General features: G+C 39.5%; 1 protein-coding gene across 2 annotated transcripts; it reads right to left on the bottom strand.

Annotated features, from left to right (window-relative positions):
* Window positions 1-1,686: 1,686 nt before the first annotated feature.
* ppef1 (protein phosphatase, EF-hand calcium binding domain 1) lies at window positions 1,687-25,050 on the bottom strand. Of its 2 annotated transcripts, XM_085773067.1 has the most exons (18): window positions 24,984-25,050; window positions 23,961-23,993; window positions 22,981-23,108; window positions 22,567-22,627; window positions 20,488-20,651; window positions 19,818-19,932; window positions 18,703-18,749; window positions 16,534-16,700; window positions 15,749-15,785; window positions 15,492-15,641; window positions 11,945-12,096; window positions 9,905-10,145; window positions 9,384-9,569; window positions 8,035-8,177; window positions 6,504-6,610; window positions 4,697-4,860; window positions 3,131-3,215; window positions 1,687-2,185 (listed from the first exon to the last, which is right to left on the bottom strand). In XM_085773067.1, exons 1-18 carry the CDS (start codon window positions 25,048-25,050, stop codon window positions 1,956-1,958), a joined length of 2,277 nt encoding a protein of 758 aa, XP_085629193.1. In that variant the 3' UTR covers window positions 1,687-1,955. The 2 variants fall into 2 exon arrangements, with proteins under 2 accessions (XP_085629193.1, XP_085629192.1); XM_085773066.1 differs by lacking the exon at window positions 24,984-25,050 and having other exon boundaries at window positions 23,961-23,987.
* Between the last annotated feature and the right edge of the window lie 408 nt (window positions 25,051-25,458).

The following is a 25,458-nucleotide window of genomic DNA, read 5'->3' as shown; positions in this document are numbered from 1 at the left end:
CAAGAAATCCCATAATGAGCCTCCGTAGCGTAGCTCTGAGCAGCTCACGGCTCTGCTCCGCCGTTCTAAAAATAGCTTGCACCGACAATTAAACGTATAACGAACCTACTGCTATGACTATAGGGATTATGGCAATGGGCCAGTTTGACAAGATGTTCAACTATCCCTTTAACAAAGTTCATAATGTTTGTTTTATTGTTGAAATCTTCCAGGGTCACAGTTAAAGGTGCAGTTTTTCTATTGAACATTACTGTATATTCCTCATATTACATATTCTTACATCATAATGACACCATACGTGATGTTTCCTGCTGGATGGAAACTCAGAGGGATTCATCCTCTGAGTTTATATAAATATATAAATGATGATCCGTCCACCAGCTGCAGACAAACTTCAGGTCCAGTGCCGTGCTGCCAACAACAGCTGCAGCTCCGTCCAGGGCCGTTGCTAGGAATTCTGGGCCCCCTTAAAGAATACTAAAGTGGGCCCCTCCCCCTAACTTTTCCTTTTTTTTTCTTAGACTACGTATGTATTATCATTTTTTATTTAGCCTTCTTTGTTTTGATGCTAATGCAGCATTACACTGCAAAAACTCAAGTATCTTACCAAGAATATTTGTCCTATTTCTAGTCAAAATGTAATTTCTAGTCAAAACAAATCTCATTATACTTAAAATAAGACACATCATATTAAAAGCAGCTTGTTTTTAGACACTTTTTACCTCTTTCAAGCTGATTTTCACTTGGAATAAGTAGAAAAAATCTGATAGTGGAGCAAGTTTTTCTTTCTTATTACAAGCACAAAAAACATGTTTTCACTGGCAGAATTTTCTACTTATTTCAAGAGAAAATTTGTTTGAAATGATGATCTAAAAAAAAGTTTTTAATTTTTAGGTAATGAGTCTTATTTTAAGTGGAAAGAGATCAGTTTTGACTAGAAATGAGACATTTGGACAAGAAATAAGACAAATATTCTTGGAAAGATGTTGAGTTTTTACAGTGTACTATGAGTATTAGTCAGGGTCTTACGCAGAATAAATCAGTCATACAAAGATTAGACTACTGGGGTTTTTATGGGCCCCACTGGGCGCTGGGCCCCTAGAATTGACCTATGGCTAAGCCACGCCCCCAAACACGATGAGCCAATCACAGTGAGCATAGCTAGCCCATACACTGGGACATTCTCTGCTTCCACGTCCATTGAAATGCATTGCAGTTAGTCAGTTTTCATTCATTTTTATATGTTTTTTCTTGACATTTCAAGTTTAAAATGGTCAAACGGTGTTCATGAGGTACATGCAACTCTGACACTAGGTATCCTGAGAGGCTGGGGGCCACGGGGGGGATTTTTTTTTTTTTACCTTTTCCCAAGCCACATCTGAACAGAGAGAAGTGTCTGCTCTGGATAAAGTTATGCAGTAGACCACAACACCAACTAAACCTGGATAAACTTAACAAGGATGTCTACATCTGTTCTAAGTTAAGTCAACAACCTATTTGAGGCAACATATTGTCAGAGATGTTTAGATGTTAGCCAGTATCACAACTAAGCATAAAGCCCGCTAGCTTAATGCTAACGTATAATGTAAAACTCCATAGACAGGCTAACAGAAATTAGCCCGTCGCTATCGGTGTTTGGCGGCAAACGGCAGCCATAGCAGTAAAGCTAAGTGAAGTTTTGGTGACTTCGAGATGATATTTGATCTTTCTGTCTCTCCTGTGAAATGTCTCCTACTGTGACAGCTGTTGCCATAGCAACTGTCACCGAATGTTGACTGTTTGTCCGAGTGAGTGGAGGGGGCGGGGCTTAGCCAGAGGTCAATTATCATCACCTTTCTCCCCTATACAACGGCTGCAGCTCCGTCTGCTGATCTCTACCGCTGAAGAAACACAGACAGTCGGTGTCGGTTCATCTTCGTCTTCCTCTTCCTCCCGGTTCCTCAGCTCTTCTTCCCTCAGCAGAACTTCTCTCCGTCCGTTTTCCCGTTGTGCGTCTGATCCTTGTTGTTGTCCAGCTTGTGAACGACCCTGAACGCCTCCAGGAACTCGGTGAAGTCGATGCTGCCGTCCTTGTTGAAGTCGATGCTTCGCGCCAGGTCGTCGATGGCCCCGTCGTCGATGGCGACGCCCAGGTGAGCGCTGAAGAGACGCCAGGTGTGACGGAACTCCTCGGTGGAGATGAGACCTGAAGGAAAACACACCACAACGCTCAGAGTTAAAGGGATAGTTCACCCAAAATTAAAATGTCACTCATTATCCCCTCCCCCTCATGTGGACTAAGGGCTGGGAGAAGTTTCAGAGTCCTCCGTGGCTTCTCTGAGTTACAGGGGGTCTCGGCGTAGCAGTGCATGTCCATATGACGGTTGCAAATGGATACCAACTGTCTTCATAACAAAAAGACACACCAAAAAACATCCACATACCTCCATGCTGCTCGTATGTAAGATTTTGCGCGAGATTTGGACGGACCAGGAAGAGGAGCTTCCGCTACAAACAAGCTTGAAAAATAGACTTATTTAATTTTTTTCGGAACAATTTCGCATTTCGGGGCTTCAATACAAGACGGACATTACATACGAGCAGCATGGAGGTATTTGGATGTTTTTTGGTGTGTCTTTTTGTTACGAAGACAGTTGGTATCCATTTGCAACCGTTATATGGACATGCACTGCTACGCCGAGACCCCCTGTAACTCAGAGAAGCCACGGAGGACTCTGAAACTTCTCCCAGCCCTTAGTCCACATGAGGGGGAGGAGATAATGAGTGAGAAATTTCAATTTTGGGTGAACTATTCTTTTAAAGGAGCATTAATGCAAATCCAAATTCTTAATTCGGCCACTAGATGGAGCCAGTGGCGGAGCATATCGGACATAAACAAGCTCCTGAGCGCTCAGCCATTCTCAAGTACCGGTACTCGCAATGCCACCGACCAAATTCTGCATTTGCCCCACGGACACTACACTGTTGGCTATTTTCTTTGTAAATTTAGTTATGGCTCCCCCCGACCTATCTTTTGCATATTTCAGCTTATTTTATGCTATTACTGCTGTATTTGCGTTAATGCTCCTTTAATGTTGACCAGGACATTTAAAACAATATTTTATTCTCAGAGACGCAGCAGCTGTTTTACCTGAATGGTCTTTGTCTATAATGTTGAATATGATCTCGATGTCTGTTCTGTATCTGAACAGAGTGTCGGCCAAGTTTGGAGTCACCTGAAAGAAAGAAAGAAAAGGACGAATAGAAAATCTAAAATAAGAATAAAAAGATATACATACAATTTATGATAAATAAATTCTCCAACTTCTTTGACTTAAACCAACAGATGCCCTGTAATCAACACTGAATCATTCATTCATAAAACACATTCACAAACACAAACATGCAACAAACTCAGAAAACCACTCAACACAACACAGGAAGTGTTTCTGGAGGACACAATATATAGACGGACCTGGCTAAAGGCTGATGCTAAGCTAACAGTCCATTTGATCAATGTGATTCAAATGCAGGATGCAGTAAATGAGATAAAAATAAATAAAAAGCGGGGTATACGTGATGAAAGGAGATGAGATGAGATACTATAAGATAAGAAAATAAAAGACGGGATAAAAGAGTTAAAACAGAAGGAGGTATAAAGTAAAACTAAGAGCATCTGAATAAAACTGTGAGATAAAAAAAGTTGATAGAAAGAAGAGGATGACATCACATGAAAACACGTCTGTAAAAGTGTTTTAAGAGATTTAAAATCCGACACTGAGTCCGTTCTAACAAACCAAACTAACTAACAGGAAGCTGTCTGCACGACTTATCAAGTCCAGAGGAAGAAGAACTAAAGGCCCCAGACCGGTCCCTCGCTTTATCGTGTCCCCAGAAACACTTCCTGTTGTGTTGCTAAACTGATGAAGTTGTTTTCTTCTTCTGTGCAGTGCTTTGAACCTTCAGGGCCACTGTACCGTTGCATTAATAACTGCAGTGTGTGTGTGTGTGTGTGTGTGTGTGTGTGGACAGTGAATATAAACACAAAGTCGTCAAAGTGTCAGTGCACTGCAAAAACTCAAAATCTTACCAAGAATATTTGTCTTATTTCTAGTCAAAACAAATCTAATTATACTCAAAATAAGACTCATCACATTAAAAAGCAGCTTGTTTTTAGACACTTTTTACTTCTTTCAAGCAGATTTTCACTTGAAATAAGTAGAAAAATCTGATAGTGGAGCAAGTTTTTCTTTCTTATTACAAGCACAAAAAACTTGCTTTCACTATATCTTACTGAGAATATTTGTCTTATTTCTAGTCAAAATTTAATTTCTAGTCAAAACAAATCTCATTCTACTTAAAATAAGACTCATCACATAAAAAGTAGCTTGTTTTTAGACACTTTTTACTCCTTTCAAGCAGATTTTCACTTGAAATAAGTAGAAAAATCTGATAGTGGAGCAAGTTTTTCTTTCTTATTACAAGCACAAAAAACTTGCTTTCACTGGCAGATTTTTCTACTTATTTCAAGTGAAAATTTGTTTGAAACAAGTGAAAATGATCTAAAAACAAGTTAATTTTTAGGTGATGAGTCTTATTTTAAGTGGAAAGAGGTTAGTTTTGACCAGAAATTAGACATTTTTAAAGGAATAAGACAAATGTTCTTGGAAATATTTTGACAGGTTTTTGCAGTGTGGGTGGGGTTCAGTCATGTGACCTGAGGCAGAGGAGTCTCCACTTCCATGTCGTCGAAGCAGGACCGGTAGTCCACGCTGCCGTCCGGCGCCAGGCGGCTCAGGTGTGGGCGGAGCGTCCTCCAGGGAAGGTCCAGTCTCAGGACCGACTCCAGGACCTGAGCCCACTCGCTGACCGACACGCTGCCTGAGAGACAGAGACACAGACACGGACATGAAACTACGTCCTGTTCATTACACTGCAAAAACTCCAAATCTTTCCAAGAATATTTGTCTCATTTCTAGTCAAAACTAATCTCTTTCCACTTAAAATAAGACTCATCACAAAAATTTACTTGTTTTTAGATCATTTTCACTTGTTTCAAAACTAATTTTCACCTGAAACAAGTAGAAAAATCTGCCAGTGAAAGCAAGTTTTTTGTGTTTGTAATAAAGGGCCTTTCACACCGAACGCGGTATGCGCTGCGCCCACCGCGAGGTACAGCGCAGACAGGCGCAGAGCAGGGCGGCAGCGCGTACACATATGGCGCGAGTTGCTGAGCAACCGAACAAACAAGACAGGATTTGGGGGGGTATATGCAAAGATATGTTCGCCAGGAGCTACAAAACGACCACTTCCAGGTGAACTTTAGCGTCAGGCTGAGCAGGGAGCAGTTTAACAGCCTGTTAGAGAGAGTTGGTCTGATCCTCAGGAGGATGACAACTCACTTCCTGCATCCTTCACTTTAACTGAACGTCTGGTCGTTTGTTTTCTCTCTGCAAGCGGCTGATTTTTTTTCAGACTCCACTACATCCTCTCCTATTGGACGCGCCGAGATGTCGTCACAGCGCGCTGCGCCCGGATTAAACATTTTTTAATTCGGGCGCAGCGCGCCGCCGCCCACCTCACGTGCCGCTCAGCTCGGCGCAGAGCCGTTCGCCGGTGCGCCGCGGTAGCACGTACACAATGAATGGGTTTGCTGCCGCCTTCCGCCGCCTGCCGCGTTCGGTGTGAAAGGCCCTTGAGAAAGAAAAACTTGCTCCACTGTCAGATTTTTCTACTTATTTAACCCTTAAATGGGCAAGCATATATAAAAATTTGGGAAAAATTAAACATTGTTATTTTCTAATGTTTCTAGGGTAGAATAACACAATTTTATGATATTTTTCAAAATATGACCTTTATTTTTCATTTCACACCTTTATATTATTGATTATCTGTAGAGTTTAGGCTTCCAAACATAAGTATATCTGAGAGTGATTATGCCTGTTTATATACCCGTCTGGACAACGTATCCCCCAGGATACAGACATTCAATGCCTGTTTATCAAAGTTGTGTTAATGCTATTCATTATTTTTCAACTAGAATACATAAAATTATCCTTAAAGAACAATAATTTCAAAAACAAATCCCCCCATAATGTAATTAACAAGAAAAACCAAAACACTTTACTTATGTCTAGTGTCTCTGTCCACGTAGGCGGCCATTTTGGAGTTTGACATAAAAGTATCAATTTAGTTTTGAATGCTGCCATAAAGTCACATGACCTGGGTACTTGACCCATCCCCCCTTAAGACTTTCTCATGATATTAAGTTCAGATACTTAATGCCCCTCCCCCCACAGCCTGCCAAATGTCTGTATCCCCCAGGATACAGAAACCGTTATGGAAATCTGCTTGAAATAAGTAAAAAGTGTCTAAAAACAAGCTACTTTTTAATGTGATGAGTCTTATTTTAAGTAGAATGAGATTGTTTTGACTGGAAATAAGACAAATGTTCTTGGTAAGAGTTTGAGTTTTTGCAGTGTAGAGGATTAAAACAAGGAGAGAGGAGCTTGAGTCAACGTCACCGGTGTTGTTGTGGTCGTTGCCCTGGAAACCCGCCATCAGCTCCGTACGGTGAGAAAACAGCTTCTCCTTCAAGGCCCGGAGAGCAGAACCCTCCGCCGCCCGCACCCTGACAACACACGAACACGATGCTTCAGTCCGTTATTTCATCTCTTTATTATCCTTAAAGATTTTAGCCCATGAAATGCAAAAGAACTTCTCAGCTGTCGAAAATATTTGATTTATAAAAATGTAAAAACAGACAGAGACACAGAATCTACTCACTGAAGAGGAAGGAAGAGGATGAGAGATTATCTATTGTTTTTCTTTTATTATTTCAATATTTATATTGAACTGAAGTGAATTGAATTTTATTTAATTTGAACATGTAAGCACAAGTAAGGCACGCGTTTGTTTGTGATAACATAACCCTTACAGAAAAACTACATGAACTTCATATGTGAAGTTCAGATGTGTTCACATGTTTGATTTCACATGTGAAAGATTTTTCACATGTGAAATCACGTTATTTGCACATTGGGAATCATGTGGTTTTGGCCCAATTTTGTAAAACATGTTACCACAGTGGAAAAATGGGTTCACATGGGAATTCACATGTGATTCACATAAAATTGGGCCAATTTTTCACATGTGAATCACGTACTGTATGAAGTTCATGTGATTTTTCTGTAAGGGACTAAGTTATAGAACAAAAACTGAAAACAAAAACATTGAGAACAAAAGCATCATCCTTATATTCTTTATACATATTTGAAAAGTAGTGAGAAGAAGCAATGCTTTGATTTAATTTATAATTTTATTTGTTATATAGTGTTGCACTGCAAAAACTCAAATATCTTACCAAGAATATTTGTCTTATTTCTAGTCAAAACAAATCTAATTCTACTGAAAATAAGAAACATCACATAAAAAGCAGCTTGTTTTTAGACACTTTTTACTTCTTTTAAGCAGATTTTCACTTGAAATAAGTAGAAAAATCTGATAGTGGAGCAAGTTTTTATTCCTCATTACAAGCACAAAAAACTGCTGCTTTCACTGGCAGATTTTTCTACTTATTTCAAGTGAAAATTAGTTTGAAACAAGTGAAAATGATCTAAAAACAAGTTAATTTTTAGGTGATGAGTCTTATTTTAAGTGGAAAGAGATTAGTTTTGACTAGAAATGAGACATTTTGACAAGAAAAGGGACAAATATTCTTGGAGAGATTTTGAGTTTTTGCAGTGTGTTATTTATTATAATGATGTTTTTACTGTAAATAATTCTATCTATTGCTCTTTACTTCTTTATATTATGTTCTTGCTGTTTATTTTTCTTGAGTATGGAGCTGTAACGGCTTCTCACAGTTTATTATTGTCAGGCAACGGTGACAATAAAGATTATCTTCTATTCTAAATCATTTATCCAGTTTCCTTAATTATCTCCTGTTGCATAATGTTTACAACAGAAGAACAATAAAAAAGAAAGGGGCAAGTCAAAAATAAATAAGTGAAATACTAATGTTGATGTTCAGATTGATTGTGGATGGGCTGTTACCTCTGAGTGAGCGTGAGCCGGCGTGTGCTGCGACTGACTTGATACTGGTAGAAACGAGGAACCAGTTCTCTGCCCACTTTGATGTACGCTCCTCTGTTGCTGCCCTCCTCGTAGTAGTTAGAGGCTGAGAAGATGGTGATCACCTGCACAACACACACACACACACACACACACTAGTACATATAGGTAATGTATGTCTGCATATGTATAAATGTGATTAGGTATATATAATAGTTGCAAGAATAGAAGTTGACAGATGATATAAATAAAGTGTTGCATGGCGACATGTTTCAGACCTTTGATGAGTGAGATGTCTGGTCTGCAGCCGTTATTTTAATTCATTTTCTTCTCTTTTTTTTCTTCTCTTTTTTTGCTTTGATACATATATCATGTAATTTGTGAATGGATTTCTTGATAACAGGGGTAGACAACATTAGTTTGCTTCTTTCTGCCTCCTTTCATTCATGTCATGGCACACATTTTGTGGCCTCTAGATGTGTCGTTTTAGTCTTATTTTGTTGCAATCTGTCATAAAAGCATGAATGTATTATATTATCAAGAGACTATATTGTTAAGTGTTTTCCTATTGGTCAGTTAAGGTCATGTGACCGTGAGTTACAGGTAGTGCAGTCAGTCTTGCTCCATGCGGTCAGACAGACAGCTCCTCTCCTCCTTGTGCCTTGGAGAGCCTTTGCTTGTAAGTTTTGTTACTTTTTCTGTGTTTTTGTTCAACAGGGCATACTGTACTATGAATAATTTGAAATTCTTAAATTGGATTTAAAAACACAGTAGGCCTAACTGTGATATTATAATTTGCTAAATGCTAAGCAAAGCTGAACGTAGCTTATTGTTATAGATTGTGCATTGAGATTGTTTAATCAATGTAGATTAATTCTGGGTTGTATTTTTGTAGCACTGTCAGTCACTTTATATTAATTTCAGTTTTATAAAAAAGGAAGGAAAGAAGAATAAAAAGGACTCAGTAAAGAAACATACACTGCAAAAACTCAAATATCTTACCAAGAATATTTGTCTCATTTCTAGTTAAAACTAATCTCATAATACTTAAAATAAGACTCATCACATTAAAAAGTAGCTTGTTTTTAGACACTTTTTTTTTTTTTTTTTTTACTTCTTTCAAGCATATTTCCACTTGAAATAAGTAGAAAAATCTGATATTGAACCAAGTTTTTCTATCTTATTACAAGCACACAAAAAACTAGCTTTCAAGTAAATATTTAGGTGACAAGTCTAATTTCAAGTGGAAATAGATTAGTTTTGACAAGAAATTAGACATTTTGACAAGAAATAAGACAAATATTCTTGGAAAGATTTTGAGTTTTTCTGACCTGTCCACCGTGACACAGCTCGTATCCCTCCTGTTTGCACTCGTGGGACCTGATGAGCAGCTGCAGCCCGTGTTGCAGCAGCAGCCTCCTGGTGACGTCGGGGCCGAAGTAGCAGCCTCCTCCTCTGAACGTGTTGGGGCTGCAGCCTTCCTGGGTCTTAGGGTCGCTCCACAGGACATCCACGATCTGTGAAAATTAAAATGAACTTGTTTTTAGATAATTTTCACTTGTTTCAAACAAATTTTCACTTGAAATAAGTAGAAAAATCTGCCAGTGAAAGCAAGTTTTTTGTGCTTGTAATAAGAAAGAAAAACTTGCTCCACTATCAGATTTTTCTACTTATTTCAAGTGAAAATGTGTTTGAAACAAGTGAAAATGATCTAAAAACAAGCTGCTTTTTAATGTGATGAGTCTTATTTTAAGTAGAATGAGATTTGTTTTGACTAGAAATGAGACAAATATTCTCTGTAAGATATTTGAGTTTTTGCAGTGTACTCCTCTTCCTCCTCCTCCTCTCTGACCTGTTTCCACTCTTGCTCGTGCTGCGGAGGCGACGGAGGAGGAAGAGACGACAGAGAGTCCAGGAAAGGCACTTGGAGGACGTTGATGTTGTAGGGCGAGCTGGGGGAGGACGGGCAGGGACGAGGGGAGAGACAGGACGGCGTCCGAGGAGAGCAGAGGGAGGAGGAGGAGGAGGAAGACGAGGAGGAGGAGGAGGTGGAGGCAGCGCTGTCCTGCCGGCTGAAGCCACACCTCCTCTTCCTTCAACAGGAGACCACAGAGAGTTTATGCTTTAGACAGGAGACGTCTGTCAGTGTGAGTGAACAGTTAAAGGGACACGCCAACATTTTTTTTTCCGTGTCTTGTCTCACTCCCGAGTCCATGACCAGCAGATAGACACCATCCTTTCAACTGTGCGTGCAGTAACAAGGGAGATAGAGCCGTATCGCCGTAATTAGCTTAGCTCAAACACTGGAAGTGTATGGGTAGTGTTAGCCTGCCTCCACCTAAAGTCGCTAATTAGCTTAGCTCAAACACTGGAAGTGTATGGGTAGTGTTAGCCTGCCTCCACCTAAAGTCGCTAATTAGCTTAGCTCAAACACTGGAAGTGTATAGGTAGTGTTAGCCTGCCTCCCACCTAAAGTCGCTAATTAGCTTAGCTCAAACACTGGAAGTGTATGGGTAGTGTTAGCCTGCCTCCTACCCGAGCCGAAACCAGCAGTCAGAAGCTCATTTCATTTTAGCTCTAAACTCTGTAAATATTTCACTTTATCCACATTTCAAACATGTTTAGGTGAGAAAGTAGCCGTTTAGATCAGCAGTGTGTTGTTAATTTGTCTAAATACCAGCTGTTTACAATTTTGTTCAGACGAATTCGGCGCTACTCAAGCTAGCCGTTGTGACCAACGCACTTCCGGTTACTTTCATAAAATAAAACACTCGTTGCCCTTTACATACAGAAAACCATGACGATAGAATTTGTGCTTTTACTTTGAAATAGGAAGCTAACCTACCCTCGATGTAGCTAGCTTGAACCAGAATAAAGCGTCTTTGCTTGAACCCTCCGTTTTGACCGATCTCGTCCCGTTAGCGGCATTTGACCGCTCAAGATGCCTTACCGGAGAGTTTTGTCAGCTCTGAGACGAAGATCGGCCCGCCGGTTTCCGTTTAGAGTTGCTGAAGAGTTTCTCTGATGACTTTAGGTGGAGGCAGGCTAACACTACCCATACACTTCCAGTGTTTGAGCTAAGCTAATTAGTGACTTTAGGTGGAGGCAGGCTAACACTACCCATACACTTCCAGTGTTTGAGCTAAGCTAATTAGCGACTTTAGGTAGGAGGCAGGCTAACACTACCCATACACTTCCAGTGTTTGAGCTAAGCTAATTAGCGACTTTAGGTGGAGGCAGGCTAACACTACCCATACACTTCCAGTGTTTGAGCTAAGCTAATTAGCGACTTTAGGTGGAGGCAGGCTAACACTACCCATACACTTCCAGTGTTTGAGCTAAGCTAATTAGCGACTTTAGGTGGAGGCAGGCTAACACTACCTATACACTTCCAGTGTTTGAGCTAAGCTAATTAGCGACTTTAGGTGGAGGCAGGCTAACACTACCCATACACTTCCAGTGTTTGAGCTAAGCTAATTAGCGACTTTAGGTGGAGGCAGGCTAACACTACCCATACACTTCCAGTGTTTGAGCTAAGCTAATTAGCGACTTTAGGTGGAGGCAGGCTAACACTACCTATACACTTCCAGTGTTTGAGCTAAGCTAATTAGTGACTTTAGGTGGAGGCAGGCTAACACTACCCATACACTTCCAGCGTTTGAGCTGAGCTAATTAGCGACTTTAGGTGGAGGCAGGCTAACACTACCCATACACTTCCAGCGTTTGAGCTAAGCTAATTACGGGCAATACGGCTCTATCTCCCTTGTTACTGCACGCACAGTGGAAAAGGATGGTGTCTATCTGCTCGTCATGGACTCGGGAGTGAGGCAAGACACGAAAAAAAAAGAAATGTTGGCGTATCCCTTTAAACATCTGTGAACATCTGTTTGACCTCAGGTTGGGAGTTCTCTGGCTCTTGCTGTGGCTGCGGCTGCTGCCGGGACGGGAGCTGTCCGAGGACCTCGTCCTCTTGGCCTGTCTGCAGGACGGACCGAGGTCCAGCTGCTCCAGGCTGCGTCGGGGAAACCGCAGGGCAGATTTCACCTGGAGAGAGAGAAAGAATAAGAGAATAAGAGAAGAAAAGGTCGTACACCTGTTGTCAAAAGTAAAGTTCAAAGAGACACTTAAGTCGTTATGGAGAGATGACGATGAACACACAGCTCTGGGAAAAATAAAGAGACCACTTCAAAATGATGAGTTTCTCTGGTTTTACTATTTATAGGTTTGTGTTTGAGTGAAATGAACATTTTTGTTTTATTCTATTTACCACTGACAACATTTACAATACAAATATATTGTCATTTAGAGCTTTTATTTATTGGCAGAAAATGACAACTAGTTATAAATAACAAAAAAATATCAAGTCTTTTCAGACCTTGAATAACAATGATGAAAAGAAAACATGTTCATATTCATCCCTAAACAACACAACATGAATATTTTTACTTAGGAAGAGTTTATAAATCGGTTTTGGTGGGATCATGTCAGTGTTTAATCCCAGAAGTGGTTTTTATAATCTTCCTATAAAACCAGATGTGGAGTTGTGTTTGTGTTTAAAAACAAGCTGAACGAATGTCGTACATGTAGAGATGCTTTTCAAGAGACATTTGTGAAAGTGGTATCTTGTTTTTTTTTTTTCCAGAGCTGTATATTATACAGTCTTTGAAATACTTTACTTGCCTTGTTTAAATTAGATTAGATTATTTTATTTATTTGTTTATTTGAATGGGACAGTGCACATTATTGGACATAAGAACATGTAAATATGCCGGATTGTAGCAGGATGCTAGTTTCCGTCCATAGAGTTGTTAGATTAGATCTAGAGCATCTAGTTGCAGCAAAGACAAACAATTAGAATATAAAGGACATTTAAAAAAAAAAAGTGTGTGACTCATTCAGTAAACAGACTACCTGCAGTGAAAGTTGCTGCTGATGTGTTTGTGTTTGTGTATTCTCAGATTAAAAGAGTTGATAAAACTCATGCACACTCTCCATCTGTCAGGTGAGTTTTGGTCAACAAAATTTATATATACACATATACACAGAGAGCAAATTTGAGCGACCTGTGATTAGTAAGTTAAAGAAATATATATACACTACCAGTATGTTATATATAAAATACTAAAACTACCACATAAAATTATATTTCGGGCTGGATCCGCCCCCCGGGTCTTGAGTTTGTCATGTGTTTGCTGTGTTTTTGTGACTCTGTGTGAGTTTTGTTGACCTCTAGTGGCCCAGACCTGATATTACAGTCACAGTAACGGTGCAGAGGAAGCTGGAGGATGAAGCTGCAGTAGCTACAGTCTGATGATGAACTCTGACCTTTAGCTACAGTCTGATGATGAACTCTGACCTTTAGCTGCAGTAGCTACTGTCTGATGATGAACTCTGACCTTTAGCTACAGTCTGATGATGAACTCTGACCTTTAGCTGCAGTAGCTACAGTCTGATGATGAACTCTGACCTTTAGCTACAGTCTGATGATGAACTCTGACCTTTAGCTACAGTCTGATGGTGAACTCTGACCTTTAGCTGCAGTAGCTACAGTCTGATGATGAACTCTGACCTTTAGCTACAGTCTGATGGTGAACTCTGACCTTTAGCTACAGCAGCTACAGTCTGATGGTGAACTCTGACCTTTAGCTGCAGTAGCTACAGTCTGATGATGAACTCTGACCTTTAGCTACAGTAGCTACAGTCTGATGATGAACTCTGACCTTTAGCTGCAGTAGCTACAGTCTGATGATGAGCTCTGACCTTTAGCTACAGTCTGATGATGAACTCTGACCTTTAGCTACAGCAGCTACAGTCTGATGATGAACTCTGACCTTTAGCTGCAGTTGCTACAGTCTGATGATGAACTCTGACCTTTAGCTGCAGTCTGATGGTGAACTCTGACCTTTAGCTGCAGCAGCTACAGTCTGATGATGAACTCTGACCTTTAGCTACAGTAGCTACAGTCTGATGATGAACTCTGACCTTTAGCTACAGCAGCTACAGTCTGATGGTGAACTCTGACCTTTAGCTACAGTCTGATGGTGAACTCTGACCTTTAGCTGCAGTAGCTACAGTCTGATGGTGAACTCTGACCTTTAGCTGCAGCAGCTGCAGTCTGATGGTGAACTCTGACCTTTAGCTGCAGTCTGATGGTGAACTCTGACCTTTAGCTGCAGCAGCTGCAGTCTGATGGTGAACTCTGACCTTTAGCTGCAGCAGCTACAGTCTGATGGTGAACTCTGACCTTTAGCTACAGTCTGATGGTGAACTCTGACCTTTAGCTACAGTCTGATGGTGAACTCTGACCTTTAGCTACAGTCTGATGGTGAACTCTGACCTTTAGCTACAGTAGCTACAGTCTGATGGTGAACTCTGACCTTTAGCTACAGTAGCTACAGTCTGATGGTGAACTCTGACCTTTAGCTGCAGTAGCTACAGTCTGATGGTGAACTCTGACCTTTAGCTGCAGTAGCTACAGTCTGATGATGAACTCTGACCTTTAGCTAAAGCAGCTACAGTCTGATGGTGAACTCTGACCTTTAGCTGCAGTAGCTACAGTCTGATGATGAACTCTGACCTTTAGCTGCAGTAGCTACAGTCTGATGATGAACTCTGACCTTTAGCTGCAGTAGCTACAGTCTGATGATGAACTCTGACCTTTAGCTGCAGTAGCTACAGTCTGATGATGAACTCTGACCTTTAGCTGCAGCAGCTACAGTCTGATGATGAACTCTGACCTTTAGCTGCAGTAGCTACAGTCTGATGATGAACTCTGACCTTTAGCTACAGTCTGATGATGAACTCTGACCTTTAGCTGCAGTAGCTACAGTCTGATGATGAACTCTGACCTTTAGCTACAGTCTGATGATGAACTCTGACCTTTAGCTAAAGCAGCTACAGTCTGATGGTGAACTCTGACCTTTAGCTGCAGTAGCTACAGTCTGATGATGAACTCTGACCTTTAGCTGCAGTAGCTACAGTCTGATGATGAACTCTGACCTTTAGCTGCAGTAGCTACAGTCTGATGATGAACTCTGACCTTTAGCTGCAGTAGCTACAGTCTGATGATGAACTCTGACCTTTAGCTACAGCAGCTACAGTCTGATGATGAACTCTGACCTTTAGCTACAGTAGCTACAGTCTGATGATGAACTCTGACCTTTAGCTACAGTAGCTACAGTCTGATGATGAACTCTGACCTTTAGCTAAAGCAGCTACAGTCTGATGGTGAACTCTGACCTTTAGCTGCAGTAGCTACAGTCTGATGATGAACTCTGACCTTTAGCTGCAGTAGCTACAGTCTGATGATGAACTCTGACCTTTAGCTGCAGTAGCTACAGTCTGATGATGAACTCTGACCTTTAGCTGCAGTAGCTACAGTCTGATGATGAACTCTGACCTTTAGCTACAGTAGCTACAGTCTGATGATGAACTCTGACCTTGTGCCTCTCCACGGAGCCGAGCAGCTCCAGGTCCGTCTGGTCTGAGATCCCTCCGTGGACGATCAGGATCTTCCCGTCGATGACGGTGGCGACGGGCAGGAGGCTGAAGATGTCCTGGAACAGCTGCAGGATTTCACGGCCGTGAGTCTGAGCACGATGACATGACACACCGTACAAATAACAAGAATAAAACTTTATTTAACATTCTCAGAGGTTCAGAGTCTAATAGAAGCAGAGGAAAGACTCTCCTGTACCTTGTACTTCTGCATGACTTCTTTAGTGAACCCATATCTGAAACAACAACAGCAGCAGCTCAGTGAGAGGAAGCTCCGTCTTTAAAGGGATAGTTCAACATTTTGGCAAATTGGCCCATTGCCATAATCCCTATAGTCATAGCAGTAGGTTTGTTACCTTTAATTGTCGGTGCAAGCTATTTTTAGAACGGCGGAGCAGAGCCGTGAGCTGCTCAGAGCTACACTACGGAGGCTCATTATGGGATTTCTTGGTTTCCCTCATCAAACTCATCAAATACACAATCCAACAACTCCACAACGCTCTGGTGGACAAGTTGTGACCTGCACATTCACCACGCTATGAGATAATAACACAACGTTACCACACAGAGTTGTTTTAGAGGGAAATTCATGCAAAACCGCTGATGCACGTTGCCTTCAGGGACAGTTTTTCATCAAGCAGTCTCTGTATTTCCCTCTAAAACAACTCTGTGTGGTAACGTTGTGTTATTATCTCATAGCGTGGTGAATGTGCAGGTCACAACTTGTCCACCAGAGTGTTGTGGAGTTGTTGGATTGTGTATTTGATGAGTTTGATGAGGGAAACCAAGAAATCCCATAATGAGCCTCCGTAGCGTAGCTCTGAGCAGCTCGCGGCTCTGCTCCGCCGTTCTAAAAATAGCTTGCACCGACAATTAAAGGTAACGAACCTACTGCTATGATTATAGGGGTTATGGCAATGGGCCAATTTGCCACAATGTTGAACTATCCCTTTAATGCCCCGTTCAACTCCTTCTCTGACCCACCTGAGGTTCATGATGTGGTCTTCGTGGTTCCCCCGGTTCAGGTGCATGTAGTCGGGGTAGAGCAGCAGGTAGGCGAACAGCAGCACCACCACCTCCATCGACTTCTTCCCACGGTCCACGAAGTCGCCGTTGAAGACGTACGGCGTCTCGGCGGAGGGAAGCCCGTTCTGAGAGCACAACGACGAGATAGGAAAAACAACAAGAACATCGGTTTGAACTCACACAACCTCTGACACCGAGAACCAGCTCCTGACTGCTGATTGGCCAGAGGTGAGACATGGTGCACTGCAAAAACTCAAAATCTTTCCAAGAATATTTGTCTTATTTCTTACCAAAATGTCTCAATTTTAGTCAAAACTAACCTCTTTCCACTTTATAAGACTCATCACCTAAAAATTAACTTGTTTTTAGTAAGTTTTCACTTGTTTCAAACTAATTTTCAATTGAAATAAGTAGAAAAATCTGCCAGTGAAAGCAAGTTTTTTTGTGCTTGTAATAAGAAAGAAAAACTTGCTCCACTGTCAGATTTTTCTACTTATTTCAAGTGGAAAATCTGCTTGAAAGAAGTAAAAAGTGTCTAAAAACAAGCTGCTTCTAATGTGATGAGTCTTATCTGAAGTATAATTAGATTTATTTTGACTAGAAATGAGACATTTTGACTAGAAATAAGACAAATATTCTTGGTAAGATTATGAGTTTTTGCAGTGTGGTCACCATGGTGACAGCAGCTGTTGAGGCAGAACTCAAACAGCTGTCAAAATGTCAAGAATTCTGTTATCAAGACAAAAATCTGATGGTAGATATATTGCATCTTGACTTCATCGACCATGACTTCAAAATATTCAGGAGGATTGAAAATGTCTTTATCAAGACTTGGCTGGAACATTTTCAGTCAGTCGGCAGTCGCAAATTGAACAAAAATTGTGGGAGAAGGTTTAATAAGTTTCACAGTTTTTGAAAAATAAACAGAGTGATGGACTTTATAATTATTGTTTTCCTCAATGTTCTTCTTTCTTTCTTTCTTTCTTTCTTTCTTTCTTTCTTTCTTTCTTTCTTTTTTCTTCTTCAGAGGAAGTCCTACTTTCCATGCATAATCAGTGAAAAAAACTTCACAGAAATGTTCGACCCCATGCCAGATTTACTCATCTCCAAGGACATAAGCGTTTAAATTTTAAAACTTTGAAAATTCCTACCAATCCAACGGTGCAAACATGCTACAGTTTTGAAACTTCACCAAAATGTCACCCCCGATACTGCTGAAACTTTTGTCCACTTAAACTCATTACAAATTATGAAGTCCATCACTCTGTTACATTCAAAAACTGTAAAACTTATAAAACTCCTCCCACAATTTATGCTCAATTGACACTAAACTGCTAGAGAGCCTCTTCAGACCGTCCTCCACAAACCATCCACACAGTTTTTTGATTTATCGAAAATTGAGCCAACAGTGCATGAAAACGTTTGACTGTAAACACTACTGTAAACATCCGAATCCTGCTAAATACATTTTCAATCTTCCTGAAAAAAACTGAGAATATTTTGGAGTCGTGGTTGATGAAGTCTGGCAAATATCAGAATTTTATCTCAAAATCTGAATTTTCTACAACATTTTGAATTCTGCTCTCATGGGAACAACTGGAGTCTAATAACACAAGACAGTAGTCCTGATGGTGGTGTTACAGCATCTAAATTTCAAAACTTTAAAAAGAAATTTATAACAGATCAACCATATGTGCTATACAGCTTTGCAACTTTCACTTTAAAATTGTCTAATTTTGTCTATAAAAAAGTTGCCCGACCCTGACCATTGTTCTGGATTTAATTGTACAAAACTTTCTAAAGTATTGGGGGCGACATTTTGGTGAAAGTAAAGCGAAACTGTATCAGGTACGGTTGGTTTGGTAGGAATTATTTAAGTTTTAAATTTAGACGCTTATTGTGTCCCCCCCACGAGGAATATTGACATGTCCTTTAAATCTGGCGTGGGACTGGAGCTTTGTACAAAATAGACATAAAAATTTGGTGATTTTTCATGTGTGGGAAGTAGGATTTCCTAGAAAGAAGAATAATAATAAGAAGAATACTGGCTAAAACAATAGAAAAGTAAAAACCACCAGAGCTGAGAGATGTGACGTGACATAAAGTTGTTGTGTAGATGTTTTTTACCTTATAGAATATGAGCAGCAAGTCGTCGAGCCGGCCGTGTAGATCGCCTGAACCACAGGAGGAACAGAAGCAGAGGAGGAACATTAATGTGTGTTAAGTATTGTTGAGTTTAATGAGATGCGAATGCAGATGAGGAGTCAAGTGGTTTATCAGTGAGCAGATAAACAAATAAACACAAGCTCCTCCTGTTGGAACGGAGCCATTAAGAAACACTGAACTGGATTTAATTCACATCCACAGACAGCAGTGGACATTTAAAACCACCAGCAGCTCATTCATTCATGTACATTATTCTGATCCCAGCAGTTTGGTGGATTCGGGAACAAAATGTGATTTAAATTCAATTCAAACCGGTCAAATAAACATCATTTATAATGTAGAACATATATTTAAACCATTACAGTGATAAAGTAAATCAAGTTAACTTTAGATTTTTCCACAACTACTGGATAATTAAAAGAAATTTTAAGTTTGAAATTTGAAATTTCAACTTTGAATTTAAAACACATGGAAAAATATTCACATTTGTTTGACTAATGAACTCTGTATATCTGCTTTTTTATTTATTTAAACATCCAGACCAGATAAGGTCAGGATCTTGTAATCTATAAAAGTCTACACTGCAAAAACTCTAAATCTTTCCAAGAATATTTGTCTTATTTCTTGTCAAAATGTCTCATTTCTAGTCAAAACTAATCTCTTTCCACTTAAAATAAGACTCATCACCTAAAAATGAACTTGTTTTTAGATCATTTTCACTTGTTTCTAACAAATTTTCACTTGAAATAAGTAGAAAAATCTGCCAGTGAAAGCAAGTTTTTTGTGCTTGTAATAAGAAAGAAAAACTTGCTCCACTATCAGATTTTTCTACTTATTTCAAGTGAAAATCTGCTTGAAAGAAGTAAAAAGTGTCTAAAAACAAGCTGCTTTTTAAATGTGATGAGTCTTGTTTTAAGTAGAATGAGATTTGTTTTGACTAGAAATAAGACAAATATTCTTGGTAAGATTTTGAGTTTTTGCAGTGTAGTCTCTGTCTTGAATCAGACTGATCCAATCCGACTTTGCTTTGAACAACTTGGATAATTTTGATCCAAACACCGGGCGCTGCCTCTCACCACAGATGGTGATCTCCTTGGTGCAGGATGTGGACAGGTGGACGATGTTGGGCATCTGCTTCAGGAGCTTCTTGGTCTCGTACAGAAGCTGCAGGACGTATCTGGCGTGGAGAGTCTGTGCAGGAAGTGGAACAAGAACTTCAAAATAAAACAGCAAACGATCGGAAGTGAAAGTGAATGAAAAGCATCACTGCAAAAACTCAAAATCTTACCGAGAATATTTGTCTTATTTCTAGTCAAAACAAATCTCATTATACTTAAAATAAAACTCATCAAATTAAAAATCAGCTTGTTTTTAGACACTTTTTACTTCTTTCAAGCAGATTTTCACTTGGAATAATCTGTAAAATAAGACTCATCACATATATATACGCTTTATTTCAGACACAGGTCCATATGATAGTGGAGCAAGTTTTTCTTTCTTATTACAGCACAAAAAACTTGCTTTCACTGGCAGATTTTTCTACTTATTTCCATTGAAAATTAGTTTGAAACAAGTGAAAATGATCTAAAAACAAGTTAATTTTTAGGTGATGAGTCTTATTTTAAGTGGAAAGAGTTTAGTTTTGACTAGAAATGAGACATTTTGACAAGAAATAAGACAAATATTCTTGTAAAGATGTTGAGTTTTTGCAGTGCAGCAGTAGAGTGAGAGAAAGGCGTGTTATACCTGCTGCTCCTTGAAGGCGCTGAGCAGAGCGTTGGTGTCGGCGATGGAGAGAGGGAAGGAGAGCCGAGGGCCGGCGTACGAGTCCGGCACCGCGATCAGGTCGAAGCAGGACTCTCTGTCCAGCCAGGGGTCGACCACCGGGTCCAGCAGCTGGGAGATCAACTCTGGAGGGCACAGAGTCACAGCTCATTCAATATATTCAGAGTTTCATTCCATATACAGGGCCGTTGTATAGGGGAGAAAGGTGATGATAACTCTAGGGGCCCAGCGCCCAGTGGGGCCCATAAAAAACCCCAGTAGTCTAATCTTTGTATGACTGATTTATTCTGCATAAGACCCTGACTAATACTCATAGTAATGCTGCATTAGCATCAAAACAAAGTAGGCTAAATAAAAAATGATAATACATACGTAGTCTAAGAAAAAAAGTGGAAAAGTTAGGGGGTAGGGGCCCACTTTAGTATTCTTTCAGGGGGCCCAGAATTCCTAGCAACGGCCCTGTCCATATATTCAAGGTTCATTCAATATATTCAGAGTTTCATTCAATATATTCAGAGTTTCATTCCATATATTCACTGATCCAGACTGAGGCTGCAGTTGTTTTTCCAAATGTATGTTTTCCCTAATAAACATATCATTTTTAAGTCTTTCATTACGACAGACAGACAGACAGACAGATAGATAGACAGATAGACAGATAGATAGATAGATAGATAGATAGATAGATAGATAGATAGATAGATAGATAGATAGATAGATAGATAGATAGATAGATAGATAGATAGATAGATAGATAGATAGATAGATAGATAGATAGATAGATAGACAGACAGACAGACAGACAGACAGACAGATAGATAGATAGATAGATAGATAGATAGATAGATAGATAGATAGATAGACAGACAGACAGATAGATAGATAGATAGATAGATAGACAGATAGACAGATAGATAGATAGATAGATAGAACTAAACTTAGACTTGAAATAAAGGTCTGTTAGAGTTTAGATCAGGTTTAAAACATCCAGACCTGAGCTGAACTCGTGCACAAGTCTGAACATGACCAGAGTGAAACTTTGGATTTGGTTCATCACCTGTTTCCAGATGTTGGAGCGAAGCTTTGAGGCTGCAGCTGCCTGGTTGTAGTTGTATTGTAGTTGTGTTGTAGTTGTGTTGTAGTTGTGTGTGTGTTTAACGGATGAAGTCAGATCTGTTTGGAGGTTTAACAAGAAGAAGAAGAAGGATTCTCCCACTGAACTGAGACTGTTGTGTGTTTGTGTGTTTGTGTGTTTGTGTTTGTGTGTCTGTGTGATGAGCAGCTTCCTGCTTCCAGTCGTATTAAAGCTCCGTCCACTCCAACATGGAAATGAGAAACTGAAGCCTCTAATTTATGCACACAAACACAAATCTACCTCCTCCTTTTTCTGTTTACTACGTCTTTGTCTGTGTCCACCTTTACACACACACACACACACACACACACACACACAGCTGCCGTATATAATAAACACTCTGCTGACCTAAGGATTCACTCGTCAATGAAGCTTTGTGCTTTTTAGCTGCATGAGTGGGTCAATACACACTTAAACCACAGCTGTGTGTCAGTGCAACACACACACACACACACACACACACACACACCACTGGCCTCCACATTCACAGCAGTTGCTAAGCAACAGGGTACATGCAGTGGGTTTTCTAATATAGAACAAAATACAGTGGATGAATAACACTGGAGCTAATTTGATGGAAGTAAAAAAGAATTTAAATGTTGTGTTGGAAAAAAACAAAAAACTAATGACTGTATTTTCATAACAAATTTTATAATTTGTCATAATCTGTCACTTTTACAGTAATATTTTACCTAGGAATCAGTGTGAACACTTTACTTGTTAGTGTAAAACTTTAAATCACAAATAATCAAATAAAGTGAATGAAAAAAACATTAATAAAGTTCATATTGTGCAGAAAAATCCTCAGTCAGTAAAACAACAAAGTAGAATCAAGTTCCTGTATTTACAGAAAACAGGTGACATGATGCTTCACTGACTAATAAATAAAAGTCTTTTCCTCTGACCTGGACCGTTCCCGTTCAGCTGAGTGAAGTTGTCCAACATGAAGCTGAAGAAACTCGAGAGCTGAGGAGAGAAAAATAAAACGTTTTCCTGAAAATGATCATAATTTCACTATACAGTATATTATGTATGGCATGCTGTTCAGGAAATTAATTGAATATATGGAATGAACCTTGAATATATTGAATTAAACTCTGAATAGTAAACCTTTGACTATATGTAATGACACACTGAATATATGGAATGAACTCGGATTCAGAGTTTCATTCAATATATTAAAGGTTCATTCCATATATTCAAAGATGATTAATTTCCTGAATGGCAACCCATAATGTATATATATATATATATACTGTATATATGTATATATATGTATGTATATAGAGAGAGGGGGGAGGAGGAGGAGGAGGAGTGACCTGCAGCTGGTCCTGTTCTCCTGCGTACTCGATGGACTGGAAGATGTTCCACGTGTATCTGCGTCTCATCTCCAGACGAGCCACGTAGCGCCGGTACCAGCGCTGGATCAGCACGGCTGCTTTCATCGCTGCAACACGACACGACACATTAAATCATCTGTACACTGCAAAAACTCAAAATCTTTCCAATAATATCTGTCTTATTTCTTGTCAAAATGTCTTATTTCTGGTCAAAACTAAACTCTTTCCACTTAAAATAAGACTCATCACCTAAAAATTACCTTGTTTTTAGATCATTTTCACTTCACAAAAATCTGCCAATGAAAGGAAGTTTGTTGTGCTTGTAATAAGAAAGAAAAACTTGCTCCACTATCAGATTATTTCAAGTGAAAATCTGCTTGAAAGAAGTAAAAAGTGTCTAAAAACAAGCTGCTTTTTAATGTGATGAGTCTTATTTTAAGTACAATGAGATTTGTTTTGACCAGAAATGACATTTTGACTAGAAATAAGACAAATATTCTTGGTAAGATTTTGAGTTTTTGCAGTGTACCAGTTCTCTTCTTTTGTCTCGCTTTCTTTTCTCACCTCTTTTCATTTATTTATTTATTTAGTGTTGTTATCATTACTACTACTACTTTTATTTTTACTACCATGTTTTTTTTCTTCTTTTTTTCCCTTCCTTTCCTTTTTTAAATTTTGGGTATGTGATTATTACCGTATTATTATTTCTTGACTGTGCTTCAACTATTTGTTAGATCAAGGTGAGGTCATGTTATGTTAGAACCCTTTCTGGTTTCAGACCTCACCTGCACATTTCTTTTTCGTATCTTTCTTACTAGTAAGAGAGATAAGTAAATGTTTTGTTTTATTTTTTATGTGCAAATAAATAAAGTCTAAATAAAGTCTAAAACACAACATTTACTTCTACTGCTACCGAGTGTGTTCATCTTCAGCTGAGTGTGAGTGTATTTGGTTCTTACTCAGAGCCGGGGTCGGAGTCTTGACTGAAGCATCTGAGGGAAGAAAAACACAACTACAGCTCAACACAATTAAGGGACTGGTAATTGAATGACGTCATGTGCAAGGAAGCGTGCGCACACACACACACACACACACACACTCAGACTGTAGGAGAGATAACAAGACACAGGGGAGGTCAGGAGCGACACTGGGACTGGAAAAACAAAGCAAATTAAAAGAAACTGCTCTCATGAGATAGAAGACAAACCACCTGTCACACATCTGTCTGTGTGTGTGTGTGTGTCTGTGTGTGTGTGTGTGTGTGTCTGTGTGTGTGTGTGTGTGTGTGTGTGTGCGTGTGCGTGTGCGTGTGTGTGTGTGTGTGTGTGTGTGTGTGTGTGACAAGTGTCGCGTGTGATGAGGACACAACGTTACGTGACACTGATGATGTGTAGGATAGAAAGTGAAGATGAAGATGATCATGTCATCAACAAAATAAAAGTCTCTAATAATAAAACTATACACTGCAAAAACAAAAACAAATATTTCCAAGAATATTTGTCTTATTTCTTGTCAAAATGTCTCATTTCTAGTCAAAACTAAACTTTTTCCACTTAAAATAAGACTCATCACCTAAAAATTAACTTGTTTTTAGATCATTTTCACTTGTTTTAAACTAATTTTCACTTGAAATAAGTAGAAAAATCTGCCAGTGAAACAGCAGGTTTTTTGTGTTTGTAATAAGGAAGAAAAACTTGCTCCACTATCAGATTTTTCTACTTATTTCAAGTGAAAATCTGCTTGAAAGAAATAAAAAGTGTCTAAAAACAAGCTGCTTTTTATGTGATGAGTCTTATTTTAGGTAGAATGAGATTTGTTTTGACTAGAAATGTCATTTTAACTAGAAATAGGACAAATATTCTTGGTAAGAGTTTGAGTTTTTGCAGTGTAAAGTCAGTCCAGTGGTTTCTACTTTAACGTTTCTGTTGTCGACTCAAAATATTAAACATTAAAGGAACAATGACAGGAGTAAATATCCTCACCTGGTGCTGGCTCCACTCTTTGCTTTTTCTCTTGTGTTTCCGTGGCGACAGAGGTGCCACATCCCATGATTGGGGGTTCACATCAGTCTCAGCAGCAGCAGCAGCAGCAGGTCACACATCTGGAAGGAGGAAGAGTCACGTGACCAGGAGACAGGGAGAACATCTGTCCACATCTGTGACGTCAGCAGCAACTGGTAGCTGACCGGTGTGACGTCACTCTCCCAGTAGCTGGTCTTTACTTCCAGTTTAAATCTGATCTCATTAAAACCTTTAATAACAATAATATCTGATATAATAATGGATCTGAATTTCCCTCCTATAGGGATTAATAAAGCATTTTCTATTCTATTCTAATACTACTAACCTAATAATAATAATAGCCTATAATAATCATCATTATCCCTGAGCTTTCTCTGATTTTTCCCTGTTAAAAGGGTTTTCCATGGAGTTTTTCCTCAGTGGATGTGAGGGTCTA

The sequence above is a fragment of the Trachurus japonicus genome, chromosome 3 (assembly GCF_045865225.1).
Source record: "Trachurus japonicus isolate A0001 chromosome 3, Traja_1.0".
Lineage (NCBI taxonomy): Eukaryota > Metazoa > Chordata > Actinopteri > Carangiformes > Carangidae > Trachurus > Trachurus japonicus.
Note: the sequence above shows the minus strand (reverse complement) of the source record. Positions and strands in the feature narration are given on the sequence as shown.